Source organism: Rhodamnia argentea, chromosome 1 (genome assembly GCF_020921035.1).
Source record: "Rhodamnia argentea isolate NSW1041297 chromosome 1, ASM2092103v1, whole genome shotgun sequence".
NCBI classification, from domain to species: domain Eukaryota; kingdom Viridiplantae; phylum Streptophyta; class Magnoliopsida; order Myrtales; family Myrtaceae; genus Rhodamnia; species Rhodamnia argentea.
This window is the reverse complement of record NC_063150.1, coordinates 2,829,386-2,847,369: the sequence shown is the minus strand read 5'-3', so window position 1 is coordinate 2,847,369 and position 17,984 is coordinate 2,829,386. Positions and strand designations below refer to the sequence as shown.

At 36.8% G+C, this 17,984-nt stretch overlaps 1 protein-coding gene across 1 annotated transcript; it reads left to right on the top strand.

Annotated features, from left to right (window-relative positions):
- Positions 1 to 15,473: 15,473 nt before the first annotated feature.
- Positions 15,474 to 17,767, top strand: LOC115743384 (transcription factor MYB4-like). The gene is made up of 3 exons (XM_030678136.2): positions 15,474 to 15,702; positions 16,023 to 16,152; positions 16,639 to 17,767. The coding sequence occupies exons 1-3, from the start codon at positions 15,570 to 15,572 to the stop codon at positions 17,231 to 17,233; spliced, it is 858 nt and encodes a 285-aa protein (XP_030533996.1). The 5' UTR covers positions 15,474 to 15,569; the 3' UTR covers positions 17,234 to 17,767.
- Positions 17,768 to 17,984: the final 217 nt, after the last annotated feature.

Sequence of the window (17,984 nt, the reverse complement as noted above, 5' to 3'; positions counted from 1 at the left end):
GATCACGTGGGATTGAGCTGATAAGGATGCTGGGGGCGTGCTGAAGCGGGCATCCTCTCTGCCTCCGCGGTCCCACGTTGTTTGTGCTAGCAATGAATTTCAGGTAGCAACGGAGATAAGAGTAAGACCAATCAATCACTTGTAATAAGCTCCTACTTCTGAGTCAACTGTCACTGTCTAAATGTCAATTGTTTCAACCCTACGTATTTCCCACACTCTTTTCCAAGATTTTCCATCGATTTTTCTCTGTTTTGTCTAGTGGAGCTTTAAAAGAACAAGCAATCGATGGATGTGCATAGATTGATCGGAGCATTGGGCGACATACATCGGCCACCGAATTTCATATATTACTTTACTGTCATTTTTTACACATCTAATTCGATAATTGGGACGATAAATTTTTTACAACTCAAATTCAATTAAAAAAGAGGATGTCTTGAAATTATTGTGACGAATACGAAGATGCCTTAATGAAGTATTGAAAGCGATGACGGCGAATGTGATGTCCACAGACGCAAGAATAGGCTCAAGTCCAAAGAAGATTCTTCTTAACCTCAATTATCGAGAATAGGGCCAAAGCTATCTTTCAACTGCAAACGTCATGCTTACTCCTAAATGACGCAATTAGTCTCTAACATTATAGCCATACTAATTGTGAAAACCCTACATGAAAAATGATATTAGTATTCTCTAACACATTAGAACGAGAGGGAGAAAAGAGATTAAGGGTATCTTGGCAATAGCTAGCATAAAACTTTGCCGCTAATACACTACAGGGAGGCCTCATGCTAGGAATCCTCGTCAAAAGTCACCATTAAACTTAACATGACGTGTTGGATTAGTCTTGGCAGATGATTCAAGTGTAATTAACATATGCATTGATGGGCCTTTGTTCGGCCCAATAATGTTGGGCTGTCTCTCACACTTCTATAGCTCCCATTGTTTTGTGTAAATCTTTCTTATCATTCACATTGGACTAATCAAACCCTGCATGTACATACATGCCAATGCATTTTTCCTATACCAACGTGTGAGTTAATACATGGTATGAAATCGAAGTTAAGTTGATGAATCCACATTTCTAGTACTAACTTAAGTATCAGAGGGTTCTCCTCAGATAAAACCCGGGAGGCTTTCTTGCTTGTGGTGCGCGGGTCCATCGAGAACCGAAGAGTTTGGGGTCGGCCCCGCACCGTCAGCCCAAAGAGAGCGGGTTCGCGGGCCTCACCAGCCGTTCACACTGACTGGATAACCATGTTGTCTCTCAGCTCAATCATTCGCGAAAATAGTTATTCATGTTTGGCCCAAAATGAAGGTCTTGGATCCAAATCACATGTGAAAACAAATGCTTACGACTTAAATCTCAATGTGGAAAGGCTAAACTGTTGTAAGAAGTATCAAACTAGGATAATTACATGACTTTTTAATTTGGCCAATTTAGGTCTAAACTTTTTTGGCGATTTGCTAATGTGATCCTTTTTGCCAATTTTGGCGGGGAAATTACCGACATGGATGCCGATCGTTCTAAATGGCACAACTAACGCCGACGTTTTCTTATTTCCTTTCGCCAATCCACGTCCTCCCCAGCGCTATCGAGGGTTGTCGGCCCGCAAGAAAAAACAATGAAAGAAAAGAAAAGAATCATAAAAAATCATAGGAATACAAAAATTATCTACGTCAATGTCGGCCGCGCCATGTAGGATGGCCGACATTCACATTAACTATATTCGGCTAAAATTGTTTGAAAAGATCTTATAGTCAAATTTTCAAAAGGTTTACGATTGAATTGACCAAATTAAAAAGTTAAAAACTGAATTAATATCCAGAAAATAAGTTCAAAACTTTTTTTAATAATAATATCAAACTCTAGAACTGTGTGATTTTTTGCTTGTGTTAAAATAAGTCACCGACAAAAAGTCCTTAGTTCATACCGAATTGCATTTTCGTTTGTGTTTATGGATTAGTTATATGTCATAAATAGGTTTAAATATAACATGAGTGTTAAATGGATTGCAAATACATTTATAACTTATTTAAATTTAACCCGCATCTATGATTCTTTCACCTTCACTCGATCTCGCCCTCACTCACTCCATACTCTCATCTCAATCTCGCCCTCACTCACTCCATACTCTCATCTCAACTCAGTTTGGATGTGAATTTTTCTAGATTAAATTAAATATGGAAGTGATTTAGGAGTACAATTCTGGTTCAGTATGAGTCACTAAATTTGCATAGCAATAAATTGGTTATAAATAGATTAAATAGATTTGTTTGGATCGGACTAGTTATGATCTCATTCAAACTCGATCCGACACACTCGTTTGACGGATTTATTTCCCAGTTGCCAAAGTACACCGATTCCTTCAAAGGGAAAGGAAAATTCTTTTCAACTCCTTGGAATCCACCCAAGAAAAGTAAAAAAGAGGGACTTCCTCGAAAGAACTGTTCTTCACGCTGTTCCAGAAAACGGACCAACTCTCTCTGTGATTAGGTGAAGTTTTCACCTAACAGTAGCCTTTGGCTTTTCTAACATTTAGGTTTGGTTCAAGTCTTCGATTAAGAGTTTCAGATATTCACCAAAGGGTACGCCCTTTCACCTTCATACGTGATTGTGGAACAAGTCTACTACCATTGTGCAGTTATGGCAATTACACCGATTTTTTTCGCGTCTTTTGTAAATTTTCAGTGTATCATCATCTTACATCCCATAATCAATGTGTAGTCATAGACTATTTGTGAAGAAAATAGTCTAGATAAGTGCAGCGGGAATCCTAAACTTTTCACCTTAAGCGTCTTTGAAAAAGCACAATCGAGTTGGCAACTCTCTTGTACTGAGTTCCGTCAAGTGTTAGCGTGTGGATGTATGAAGGACTTGATTGCACATTTCTAAAAACGTAGGGGACTCAATCACCTAAAATTAAATGTTTAATGCTGAATTGATCGACTGGTTAAATGTTTAGGACTTGTGCTCTACTTTTGCTATGAAGAAAAAAGTGACCGTTTCTCTCAATGACTTTTGTGGCATTCTCACATGACAAAGAACAAAAACTCGACTATTAGATTTAGTCCTGGATCCTCTACAAAGCACCTAAATAAAAACTCTCTCTCTCTCTCTCTCTCTCTCACACACACACACACACACACACACACACAAAGATCTAAGCTCTGAGAATTCTCTGATCTGATATCAGTAGAGGTCCGAGACCACGATCCAAATTGGTGAAGATGGAGGTCGATGACCTCGAATCCGAGCCAAGAATTCTACGGTCACTGAATGAGAGAGAGAGAGAGAGAGAGAGAGAGAGGGAAGGGGGGGCGGCGGCGGGGAGATGGAATTAGGTGGACGAAAACAACACCTCGACGAGAGTTGCAATGCACAGCAGAGGCGCACCGTAGAACAAGGCCTGCTCGGTTAAGAAGACGGCGAGAAAAAAAAGAAACGGGATACATGAAAAGAAAAGGGAAAAGAAAATAAATAAAAAGTAAGTAAAACACATCTTATTAAGATTAGCATGTTTGATAACTATAAGTCTATAACTAACAATGACTTAGAAGATTTAATTAAGAAAAAAAGAAACGACTTAATGGAGATAAGTACCGAAGAGGTTTCCCAATTCATTAAGTACAAAAAGTAACTGATGACAATTAGAATCTTATCAGTTATATTGCTAGAACATATCAATAATGATGGCAAATCCATTGACGATAAGAAATTAACAATGTTCAATAGTCAAACCAAATAAATTTTTAATTTCAAGCCACGCCTCGCGATGGTTTGGGTTCACGAGGTGCGGCTGCAATGGCCTCACCTAGTGGCCGACATGCTTCGGCGACCCTCACCGGCCACAAGAGGAAAAAAGACAGAGGAATAAAAGGAAAAAATAAGAAAAAATAAGAAAAATAATAAATATATTAAAATATTATTTACAATTATCCACATTAGCGCCAGCAATGCCACGTTAGAGCCAGCCGGCCAAATGGACTAAAATAGAACAAATGCAAATAGTTTCGGATTGGATTTGTAAAAAAAAAGGGTTTATGACTAAATTGACACAATTGTAATATGGTTAGGACTTTTTGGTAATTTTTCTCAAAATATACACCAAAATGGGTTATCTAAATACCATTGCATTTCTCCAAAAAGCCTTAGTTTAAAGGACTTTGTATTTTCCTGAAGGTTTTCTCCAAATGTCGAATCAAACGTGTCCTAAGAAACTAGTGTCACGTATGGTGGACTAACAATGATAGGATGCAGCAAACGTGTAATGTTCAATCAACTGAAAGGAAAGGTGCAATGACTGGGCTGTGAAAAGTAAAATTGGGGACCGCTTAGATGCATGAATGGTCTTGAAGTCCTATTTTGGTGCATGAATGGTCTTATGCTTGACCTTTACAAAGTTAGGGGACAGGATAGGAGGGATTTGGGAAATATCTTGGATATTACTTTGACTAATTAACAATCTTGCCCTTCTTTGAAAGCACGACATTTGAATTTGTTATAACCAACATGAGCGTTCATGAGATTTTTGGATTAAATTTCGAGGTTGAAAAATGCTACTAAATATGCAAACAGTTGCAATAACCACTCTACTTAATGACTAAATAAAAAAGATATATCTAGCTAGGACTACGCGAGTAAACAAATACAAGGAAAAATGACACAAATGGTCCATGAACTTTTGTCCAATGTGCAATGTCGTTCCTGGACTTTTAATTTGTTCAGTGTGTCTCCTAAATTATTGGTAAATGCTCAACGTAGTCGTCCTGTTTGCGCAAACAATAAATGGAATGTTATTTAATGATGTTGATTATTATATGCTCAATGGATATTTAATAATGATAAGTCGATATATTTATCTTTTTATCCATTTAACTTCAAAAAGAAAAATAATGAATAAAGGTGTTAACATATCCCCCATTATTTGACGACATAAATTATTTTATCTTGATTTGAGATGAATATCTTACTTGGATAATTCACATGTAAGTTTGCTTTGTTGTTCATTGTTTAAACTTAAAAAATTGAAAGCCTCATCAGCATATTCCGTTAACTTTAATTAATGGAAGGACGACATTGAATATTTTCATTTAATTTAGGCACTACGTTAAACATTTACTAATAGTTCAGGGAATATATTAAACAAATTAAAAGTTGAGGGACGATATTACACATTGAACCAAAGTTCATGAACCATTTATGTCATTTTCCATAAAGTTTAACTCATATGTCCACAATTCTAGTAATCATTGCCATTGCTTACCAGCTTGATTTATTACTTGATAAATCTTGCATAATGTACTTCTTTGTGCATGTTAGCGTGTTTACTATAACATTTACAATTTTGGCTAATTTTGGTCGGAAAATCGCTGACGTGGCAGTCCATTAAGCATTGGTCATCCAAAGAGACAAGGCCGATGCTGATATGAACGATTTTTCCAATTTTTTTAAAATTTTTCCTTTTTTTTCTTTCCTTTCTCTTTTTTTTTTTTTTTTTTGCCTTATTTCCCTTCATTGGTCGTCAACCCATGGTCGCAGGCCTCTAGCGATGCCCCTCACGATCGTAGAGGGGCATTGCTAGAGGCTAGTGAGGGCTACACTCCTAAGATTTCGTGACCTCCGTCGCCCATCGCCGAGGACCGACAACCGGCAGAGGGTAAAAGGAAAAAAATAAAAAAGAGCAAGAAAGGGCTGAAAAAGAGAAAAAGAACCAAAAAAAGATAGAGAAAAAAACTTCAAAAATTAAAAATTTGTAAAAATCATCCAAGTCAGTGTTGTGCCAACCGTGCCACGTAGGACAACCCGTACTTAATAGACCGCCACATCAGCGATGTTTTGCCAATTGGAAGGACTAGAGTGGCCAATCATAAAAAGGTTTAGGACAAATTGGCACATATGGAAAAATTTAAAATTAAATCGATAAATTATCAAAGTATTTTGGACTAAATTGGCACAATTAAAATGTTTGAAACTAAATTGGCTGCCATATAATAGATTTATGATTTTTTGGATAATTTTTTCCATACCTTAGGTTAGATAAAATATTTAAGCCCTTTTGCCTTTTGTACTTTGCTTTGGTTGCGAGCGAACATGAATAGTTTTCTTCTTCTTCTTCTTCCCTTTTTTTTTTTTTTTCCCTTCTAACTTATTCCTTAAAGATGTGATGTAGAACCTATGTGATTGATTTAGTTAGTGCCAAAGAAGATACATGTGTGTTCGGATTAAGTGCACGTGACACGTAGGTTCAATTAAGTTGCAATCAAGTATAATCAATATAATATTCGTGCTACCTACACGGGTCTTATGCATCAACTTTTGTCTCTTTTCATACTTATTCCAGTAACAAAACCATCCAAAAATTTAAGTCAAAAGTGCATTTTGTCTCACCTCTTCCTCTTTCCCAAACTTCCCCCACATAAATAACAAGAAAAGGTTATCAAACAAGAGAATGATGCAAGAAGCTGTCTTTTCGTCCACCTTTCAGTTCCTCCACCAAGGAATTAACTGCACAAACCCTACCGTTCATTGACATTTAATATTTTCTTATTTAACTTTTGTGTTTCTTCTCAGTTTTGTACGCTTCGTGCTCCACACTTGCTAGTGAGAAAATGAAGACAGGAGAAAAGGGGTGGAAAAAATTACCAAAAAAATCTTAAATTTATTATAATTATGTTAATTCAATCCTAAAAATTTTGTATTTGTGTCAATTCAGTCCATCCGGCTAACTTTGGTCGGCTAGCGCCGACGTGACAATTTTTAATAATATTATATATTTTTTGAATTTTTTGTTTATTATTTATTATTTATTTTTTCTTTTCTTTCTTTTTTTTCTTCTGCTTAAAATAAATAAAAAATTTGAAAAATATTAAAGTATTATTAAAAGTTCTCTTGTGTGATTGCGGATTCGGTGATCGACTCGAATTCTCTTACTTACAAATTTTTATTTGTCTACGACTATAATTTGTCTAAGTAGCACTCCATTCTTAGTATCAAAAAGTGTGAGCACGACTTTAGTATATAAGATTGCATTCAATGGAGAAGTTAGGAACGAAAATGGACAAAAACATGTCAATTTGTTTTTGGTAAAGAAAAAAAAACATGTCAATTTTCAACTCCATTTAGTTACAAAAGCGTAGACAAAGACACAATTGTCATATTAATAATTATTAGAGACGTTATTAGATACTCGTAAAAGCATCTAAACTAACCTACTACGAAATATTCAGACGGGCTTGATTGGTGCATTGTCGTGAACAAGGAAAGATGTCACAACCCCACCAAATTACTTTGCCGTCTTGTCATCTGAATCATATTCAGCAAGAAAAAAAGGCGATCTTTTGTGCTAAACGACAACGATCCTAGCACGTGCGTCCACACGGTCAATCTGGAACTTTTTGTCCGTAATTGAAAAGGATCAAGTTTTGATCACGACGATAATGCTCATCATATTGGAAATCAGGATTCCGAGCCTTCTTCCCTTGACCCGTTTGGGAGAAAGACAACATGAGCGAGCTAGGGCCATGAGGAATGAAATGAAAAAGAAGGGCCGCGAATTTTATGTTCCATGATATGATTGACAAGTTTATGAAGGTTTATATAGACCACGTTATTGTAAAGTCAGACTAAGTAAGTCATCTAAACTTCCTCGAACAAACCTTTGTTAGGATGTAGAAGTATAAATTGAAAATGAATCCTTTGAAATGTGTATTCAGAATTAAGGCCAGAAACTTTCTTAGTTTCCTAATAACTCAAAGAGTGATAGAAATAGTTAGGTATAAGGCAAAGGGGATTATAGAATTTTGGCACGCCGGGTGGGATAAAAAAGATGTTTTACTAGAATTTCTTCGTGATAAAATATCTTTAACCGAAATTCATTCTTCGACTTTTAAATGTGATAAAGAGTATTGTGCAGATTCCGAACATGAGAGATTCAGATAGCTAGAAAATCAACATGTAGGTTATGTAAAAATTCAAATAAGGTTTCTTTGTATGTTGCAAAAAAGGAAAAAGAGAAAAAAAAACCACAGTTGAGCTGCTATGGAATTAAATTTCAATTTGATTTGGTGAAACTACTTTCCGACGTTGTTCTAAAACACGAGTAATTAATTCGAATAATTGATAAGAACATTGAACAATTTTATTTACTAACATTTCCTAATATAGTTTCAAAACATGTTATCATTATTAAATTTCCAAAAAAAAAAAAAAGAATAACGGATAAGAGTAAATTCCTCCCCTCCCCCAAAAAAAAGAATAACGAATAAGATGCGAGAATATAAGTATACTTCATTCAATAAATTAATTGTTCAATTAATGTTAAAATTATAGGTAATTAAGTAATTAATTAATTAATTAATTATTAATCAATACTTTTCTATGTATTGGATTTGGAATCAGACCTGGAATGGGCATTCCACTCTAGGCTTCTAGTCCATAAAAGAAATTAAAGAAATCCAAAACACCTTTAATCCATCCGCCATGTATATAAAGAATGAATTTCATAGTACAATTTTCCACGTGCCGACCTTGGCTTCTAGTCCTTGCCATGCTAAAGGACATTACGAAGTACATGCATGGTCGGCCAAGTTTATTTTTCCCTCCATGAGGAATATATTATGGACAAAAGCTCGGTTGCAGTAAAATACCAGAACAAACTTAGACTTCAGACACAGAAAAGTTCAACAATAAATAAACAGAAAACCTCAACATTAATTAACAAACGACATACAGATATTGAAAAAGGTATATCTCACCTGTTAAATGACGTGGCAAGTAATAAACAAGCGATTGAATACCCGTCAAATCTGTTTTTCAACTCGTTTTTATTTATTCATTAGAACTCAAATACATGCCAACCTAATTTGTAGGGATGAGCAACACGGATCACCCGAACCGGGAACATCTCGGACCGGACCGAATATGCCGGTTCGGGGCGATCCTCGAGCGTGCCGGTTTGGTTCTCGGTTTCGTAAAAGTGGAACCGGTGATTTTCAATCCGGTTCCGGATTCTAAGAGGGAATCATACCATTCGGGCCGGGATTATTACTTTTTTATTTCTTAAATATAAACCTAATAATCAATTTATAATATAAGAAATGTGAGATTTTGTGAGACATGGGTAAAGATTTAAACCCACGTCTCCTACATGAGATTTTACAGGATTCTTGCCAAATATTCTAAAAGTTTAAAATGTCAATTTAATGTATGACAAAATATCTATAGAGCCGTCTAAAAAGGTATATTCCGACATATGTGTGATGGACCAAAATCAAAAGGTGGCAATTACGAGTACCGCTTATTATTTTTGTTAAAAAAAAAATCGCGTTCACAACTTTGATTAATTCCATGACCAAGGTGGGTTATTTCTTGATCGATCTATCCAATAGCTGTCACCCTAATGTGAACCACTCATTTAACAAGTCTTGTCAAAATCTACCTCCGTGGCTTCAACATTAAGAATTGCAGAGTTATATATGCTAACGTCACGCATCGAAAGCTCAAGAACTAAATTAAATATGGTTTAAGATACGACCCAAGGAGTAAGTCTATTGGGGGAGGGATTGGTCCTGCCATGTGCAAGACTCGCACAAACTTAACCATTACGTCAACACGATATGCCAATTCCTTAAGAGAAGAGATGACGCCTATGCTTAATTGGAAAAAAGATACCGGAATTGCGATTAAACAACAGTTAGAACTTACAAAAGTCTAACTAAATCGAAGGTTTTGAACTGTTCATCCAAGATAGATAGCCAACTAATGTGGCTCGTGACATCGGCCATTGCATGTTTGACCACTCCAATGCTAGATTTCTCGAAGCCTAGAATCGGTCCATGCATGTCGAAGTTACCTAATACCTCTTGTTAATAATATCGTTAAGTCTTGCCAAGGGTGTGCAATCGTCTAGCATCACTAACACGTTTCTGGCTCCAATCTTAGGTTAAACTTAGTCAAAATATGTTCGTTGGACGGAGTAAATCTGGCCGAATATTTCCTAGGAAAAAAAAAATGCTCGAATTATTGATTTTTTTTTTTTTTGTCGTTTTTTCATCATTGGAAGAAGTACAAAACAGGAAGGGAGAGAGATGAATCTCAAGTGTAGATCAGAAGTTTGATAGGAAGGAGAAATGCATTGCTGTCTTACGATCAGAAGTTTGATAGACATCATATGCAGATTTGGCTAAATTGGTGTTGTTATTATTGTCTTTCGGTAAAAGAAGTACGATTTGTTATGTGATTTATTGTTAGATGTACGAGGTTCATATAACCATGCAATTCACATTCATCGGATCGTGTCATATACATACATACATAGTTATTTATGTAAAATGATTTCTATATATGGCAAGGTCCCTTCGATTTGGTCAGCTTGCCATCGTGCGATGATTATTCTACACAATTTTGACTTTTTAAAATCGACAATGCCCTTTCTTTGACTGGAGAAATTAAATTCCTATTTTGTAAAATTGACTCGCCGTCAGCCGTTTTTTCACAATTTTTCAAATCAATTGTTCCCTCTCAAAATCCTATAATGAAATTGGCTTTCACACTTGTTTGATTGACTACCATAATATGGACACGCAGAAATTGTGTAAGAAATTGTCATTGTGTTTTGCAACTTGCAGGGGTTTCACTAGTATAATTTGTAAGTATTAAGTTAATAATGTCATGTTCACACAACTAACTAGTAACTACTACATTAATTCCATGGATAACTTAAGATATGACTCAAAATTGGACCGAATGACCAAAACATGAAATTATTTATACTTGGTATCGTATGGCTAATCCACGCACATAAGTAATTTCCAAATTAACAATCGAAAGCTTTATACTGATTGTTGGGAGGGTGAACATGTTACTAGGCCTACGTTTATGTATCTCATGCCTCAAACATTTTGGGACTAGGCTAACAATTTCCAAGCCGTATAGAAAAGATTGTTATCATAAATAACATGGGCGTGATTGCCAAAGAATTTCTGAAAATTTTAGACAAACAGGAAATCCAAAAAGTTAGGCTTGATACAAGCATTTACACAGCATTTGCGAGTTTCAAGCCGAGCATGCAAATTCGTATTAAGTTATCAATCATTTCGTTAGATCATGTTAGAAATGCTAAAACATAAATAGGTTTCATAACTTGTCAACTAACAAGAATTTTAAAAATTAATCATACAATATTTCGATATCTCAGCTCACACTTCCTCTTTCAAACATCTGGAACATGTGTTATGTAACAAGTATCGTTCCTCACGAGTTGGTGTTGACTAGGTTTTATATTGTGTACATAGATTCATTGCTATTTAATACATTAGATCGACAAGCATGCGATAGAAATCCAGAAAATCACCAATCACTCAATAAATAGACTGTAATTTCTTATATGTTTAATTGATAAACACGACTGTCCGAAAGTAGACTAACCGATTCTTCTAAAATTTCCTTGGCCCAATGAATATCGCATATTCTGGTGTTTATTAGCGGGACTTATATCGATTTTGAATGTGTCTAACAACTGGAAAGAATTCACGGGAGGGGTTAGGTGCTTATTAAGAATAGGGACAAATAACCGAATTCACCATACTTTAAGATTCATGCAATTTTTTTTACAACTTAACCTGGGTTGTTTCAATTATTGATTAGGAAACCAATTTCAACTGCGACAACTAGATAGGAAAAGATAAATGAGCTAATTTATGTTTCCATTGGTGACAAGTTTTTGTTTTTTGGTTGAAGATGTAGATATTATAGAGCAGATGAAGTACATCAGCTTAGGGGATTCCCCAGCATTACAAATAGAGCTAATAATTCAAAAAGATAGAGGTATGAAGTCTTCACATAGTAGCCAAAACTACATTTATTTGGGAAGGTCGAATTTTTTGGTAAAGTGAAGCTCGATCTCTTATATTTTTGCGCATCTTGACCAAAATAATATGGATATCAATTGACTTGTTTTGGAACCGTCTCTGGTTGCACTCCATCCAAACACAATACATGGTTGCAAGGAAAGATACCTTTAGGAGTCTCGCCGCTAAATCTTTGCCCGTTGTTGCCCTAATCATCCATGAAAGTTCTTCATTCCATCGCCCTAAAGAACACCTAATCCCATGTTGCGCAAGGATATTGCACCAGATGTTGCCTGTCTACTCATACTAGAAGAACGAATGTGATCTGTTTTCTATACCGGCCCTACATAAGTTACATTGGATATCAACTGAAGTCATTCACCGTGCTACGATTTCTACTATCGGTAGTTTATCTCAGCAAACTAGCCAGCCAATAAAGTTGTGTTTGTTAATGCCTATACTCCAAATTAGTTTGTACCACTCTACAGCTGGTCCCCATGTCTAAGTTCGTCATATATATCTCGGCAACAGTACCGTGAGCTAGATGTAACCGAGGTAAGAAAAGGTCGCAATTTGAGGAGAGATCGCCAACTCCAAGCCATACTACCCCTCATATCAAGCTGCATAATTGGGGTGCCTCTACATTTTGTATTGTGAACCCAAATGCTCCAAAGGGAAGAGGATGGATGATTGATGAGGTTCCACAACGTGCGGCCTAACAAAACTTTGTTCCATAAGTTCATATCGAGCAATCCTAATCCTTCTTCCTTTTTAGGTGAGCAAACTACTTTCGAAGCAACCTTGTGCAAAACCATGATTTGTCGTAGAACCAACCCATAAGAAATGTCCAATCCTCTTCTCATCCTCGCATATAGTTTGCTTTGGAAGTAAGAACATTTGCATCCAATAAGTATAAATGGAGAGAAGGACCGATCTAGTTAACTGTAGATGCCATGCATAACTCATGTGCTTCATGCCCCAACTTTCAATTTTTTTAAAGATCTTCTTAGTAAGACTCTTGCAGTCTGCGTGAGTGAATCTTTTAGTAACAAGGGGAATACCCAAGTATTTAATAGGGAGGGTACCTATGGAAAAAGTTGTGTGGTCTAGTATAAGTAGCTTCTCATCCTCGTTTAGCCTAGAGAAAAAGATTTGGCATTTGTCAGGATTAAACCATAGCCCTATGAGAGCTAAGAATCCTTCAAGTGCATCTACAAGGCAAAGGACAGAGTCTATATCTCCGTGGGAAAACAAGAACAAGTCATCTGCGAAGCATAATTGAGTAATCCTTTGTGTTTTGCAACATCAGTAATGTTTGAAAGAAGATGCAGCAACTCTCGCTCTAACAATTCTGTTGAAAATTTCCATAACTAGGAGAAAGAGGTATGGATAGAGAGGATCACCTTGTTGCATCCCATTTGTGCTTTTGAAATAGCCAACCTTTTCGCCATTAAAGTTCACCGAAAACCTTGGAGTAGTGATGCACTCGGTTATAAGATCAACTAAGCATTGAGGAATATTTATGGCTTTAAGGACCCTGATGGCTGCATCCCATTTAACTATGTCGTAAGCTTTCATGAGATCAATCTTTATGGCTACACGGTTACCTTTACCTCCCTTATGGTAGTTGTGTAATAGATCTTGGCACAATAGGACATTCTTCGAGATCTGTCGTCTAGTAATGAAAGCAGTTTGGTTGAGATGCAGCATGGATAATGCTTCTGGTAAAGAATGAATTATACTAGGGGCTTATTTGATAATGATTTTGATTCTCTGATTTTATTTCCCGGAACAGAAAAAGATGAGAAATTTTTTTGGTAAAATAAATGATTTTGAGCCTCAAAGTATTCGCAAAGGATCCATGGGTAAAAATAGAAAATTGTATTTCTAATGGTAGATCTCTGGATTTCACCCCTACACACGAAATTCCACTCTCTTCTGTCTCACTCAAGTGAATTGGTTTCGAGAGAATTCCTACATACCCATGTCAGCCAATATCCATATGCATAAAATCACTTTTGAGAAACAAGATCAATAAAATAAGAATGCTTAAGGAAGGCTCTCACTTTGTTCCCTCAACCCAAGAAAAAGAACGAAGCCTCGGGTAAGGATGCTCGACTAGTAAGCTCTCGTTACTTGTCCGCCACTCCTGTCGCTTAACCAGCCAGCTCTACCACCGTTGTACGTCGTCGACTACCGCCACCGTACGACGCCAACTACTGCCGACCCCTCATCCGCCACTGTTCGTTGCACACCGCGGCCGTCCGCCGCTGGTCACCGGAGAAAAAGGAAAAGAAAATAGGAAATAAAATTTAAATAAAAAATATGTTTTTAAACAAATTCACTAGATTTGTATTACATGAAAATGTTTTAGCAATATCATTTTTCTTAACAAAATATAAGAAATAAATAGTCCATGAAATAAATACACAACTACAGCATCACGAAATAAATAGACTAATTATTGATTATGCATTATCTGTATCCTTTTATTAATGATGCTATAGAAAAGATCTAATTATTTGACTTAAACGAAAAAAAAATGAGAAGAAAAATTGTTTCATGGAGCAAAAATTTTGTGTAGTTACCAAACGCATTCTATTCCGGGAAAAAAAATTTATGCAGTTACCAAATACGTTCCGATCCTCTAAAACTCGTTCCCGAGAACAGAATTAGAAAAAATCAATTCTGAATATCATTTGTATTATGGATCAAAATCGTTGCCAAACACACCGTAGGTGATTTGATCAACAGATTCAGTAAAAGGGCTATTGGTTAGGGTTTTAGGGATTTCTAGCATGGCAACCGGAGGTTATATGTTCAAATTTTACTAGATATGTGTAAACTGCTCTATGTTAGGGCCACGTGCATAGACTAAAGACATATTAAATCGCTTCACGAGACTTGTAAGATGTCCCATGGGTCCTCGGGTGTAATCGGACATCCGCTTGTGTCTTAGGTTAAAAAAGTAGCAGATTCTTTGTAAATCAAATTTAGTATTCTTACCTCAAGTATCCTATGTAGATACAAAAATTGATATTTTGGCCAAAAAAATCATCAAATGCAATATACTTAATTGGCATTAGTTGAACATAGAAAAGTAACAAAATGAGGATTGAAGAAAATGTTATTTAAAATGCGAATGACAGGCTAGCCATTTGGCTTCTTTAACCCCTCGCAACGTCATCTGCTTTTCTTTGTGTCCCTGAATAGTTCATTTCAAAAGGACAAGTTAATATTTTGATCAAATTCAACGGATGATCAGTGCACGATCTTTTGTCTGATATTCAAACATCTTTTTGTGTGCACTTCACCACCCACTAAAAGACAACCTGTGAAATCTGCTGGCCCATGACCTCACTCATTAGCATCTTACTCAGTCTTAGTCTAAAACCTAATCTTTTAGAGAGAGAGAGAGAGAGAGAGAGAGAGAGAGAGAGAGAGAGAGAGAGAGAGATGCTTTTCCTGGAAGATGACTAAGCAGATTTGAACAAGCACGTTGTCTTGACTTTTCAAGGTTAGACGCAAGTATAAAACGGCAATCTCGGCCGAGGAAAAAAAAAAAACAACCAGCTCGCGAATCTTTGCTTGTCTATCATAGAGAGAGAGAGAGAGAGAGAGAGAGATCACAAAGAGCTAAAAGAAGAGAGAGAGAGAGAGAGAGAGATTTAGTAGCAAAAGCAAGAAGAAAGAAGAAGAAGCAGAAGAAGAATCAAAAGAAGATGGGGAGAGCACCATGCTGTGAGAAGATGGGGTTAAAGAAGGGTCCATGGACGCCTGAAGAGGATCAAGTCTTGATCTCTTACATCCAGAGGAATGGCCATGGAAATTGGAGAGCTCTTCCCAAGCAAGCTGGTAAATTAATTTTACAATCAACAATCTCTTGGATCATCATTCAAGACGTAAAGCTAGGTCATGAGCTGCTAAATACCCCCAAAAAATTCATTATGAATTTATTGCAACTGAAGTTCAAGCCAAATTGCTTGTTTTAAAAGTTCAAAGCCGTCGGAGAACAGCACAAATTATACGTTGGACATTGATCGCCTCTTTAGCATGTTACATGCAAGCTCAGAAACATCACTATGCAATACTGACTTATCTTTACATTTGTTCTATACATATGCAACTTCGGTGTTTTTTTTTCCCTCGCTGATCTCCTTTTTCTTCGTTTATAGGACTCTTGAGATGCGGGAAGAGTTGCCGGCTTCGATGGATAAATTATCTGCAGCCTGATATAAAAAGAGGAAATTTCAGCAGGGAAGAGGAGGAAACGATCATCAAGTTGCACGAAATGCTCGGAAATAGGTATTTTTTTCGTTTATCAATCTATAATATTCTCTATTAATTTGGTGGGATTCTATGTTGTTTCCTTTATGGTTTATATTTGCTTGCTAGAAAATACGAAATGAATGAACATCTCAAAGTTGAGAAAATCATTGATTAGGAGTGGGGCCGTTTACCTGCTTGACCCAATTATGAGAGCGGAGCTCTATCAACTATAACCGCAAGTTCTTTAAAAGTTGAAGCCCTTAAAGAACGATATAAATTATATTTTAATCTCAATCAACGAACGGCTCGATAAGTATAAAAGGGGTTTTGTGTTTGATTAAGAAACAAGTGTCCTGACACAAGATTCTTTGGCTTGGAGCGCTAAATGGTGAATGCACATGTAGTGTTCTGCGTAATAAGCCAAGACCTGCATGAATTTCTGCATTGGTTTATCTTCTTCTTGGTTATTCAACAATATTACAAGATCCTTGTAGGTCTTTATATTGCTCTGCCAAATTTCAGGTGGTCAGCTATTGCAGCAAGATTACCGGGGCGCACGGACAACGAAATAAAGAATGTGTGGCACACACATTTGAAGAAGAGGCTCAAGCAAAATCAAGTCACGCCTGCGATGACAACGACTAACGGCGAATCATACGATTTTAGTTCCACGATAAAAACCGATCCATCGCATTCCTCTAAGCCGACGATACCTGGATTGTTGGAAAGTCCAGTCCGTGCCCCGACATCGCCTCAACCTTCTTCGAGCGAAATATCCTCGGTCACAAGTGCTTCGACATCCACACAGATTGGAGGGGCGAACGATGTCAAGATCAAGAACGAGGACACGGAATGTTCCATGGAGTCGTTCCCTTTAATAGATGAGAGTTTTTGGTTGGACGAATCAGGGTTTCTACCCGACGATTACTCGAGCAACTTGTCCGAACTTTCTGGCTTCAACTTAGATACGCAAACTCAAAATACGGTGGCTCCGATGGCTAATAATGTGCAAGAATGGCCTAGTGATCATGGTCTAAGCCATGTCGATAATGGAATGGACTTTTGGTACGATCTTTTCATAAGAGCCGGGGGTGCTGAAGAATTGCCAGACTTCTGAAGGGACTGTGCTTTGGCGGCTAGAGAAAATTTGGAATTATGTGGGGTATTAATTTTTTTTTCTCCTTTGACCGTTAAAATGGGAAGGCAACCATTTCTCCAATGTGGGGCAACGATGTTGCTTCTCAAGTCCAATAGCTGCCCGGCAAGCCAAAAGAGAAGGGAGGCCTCTTGGATTGAATTCTATTCAACACATTGGAGTTACCACTAGTTGACTTTTATAGTGGGAGGACACAAAAGTTGACCTAGGAATAGGATTCGATAGGGTGTTTTGAAAGCATGTGTTGTTTTTCAATTTTCATTGATGATAGATTTAGCATCTGACAATTTCATTCAGATTTGTTCTCCTTTCCGAACAAGATTGACTATAACTAGGTTCAATACCAGAAATAGTGGAGTAAATTCTTTGGGTTTTCTTTTACCCAAGTGTGATATTTTGATTCCTGAAACTAGCTGGGTACATGCTTTTGTAGTTTCTCTATCTTTTCGTTCGTGTGTACACGTAGGTAAAGTTTCATCTATGGGCAGGATATCTTAGATGATCAAGCATGTATATTCATGAATTTGAAAAAAGTATTTGCTTTCGGAAATACATTTCGAAAATATGCGAAAACTTATTTTATTCGGCATGTGTAAACGAGAATATTTACGCAAGTTCTAGGTGAACATACATATGTTGGAATCTTACAATGGCCCAAAAAAGAAGAAGGTACAGGTCATTTTGAGAAAGTTACTGACTACATGTGGCACTT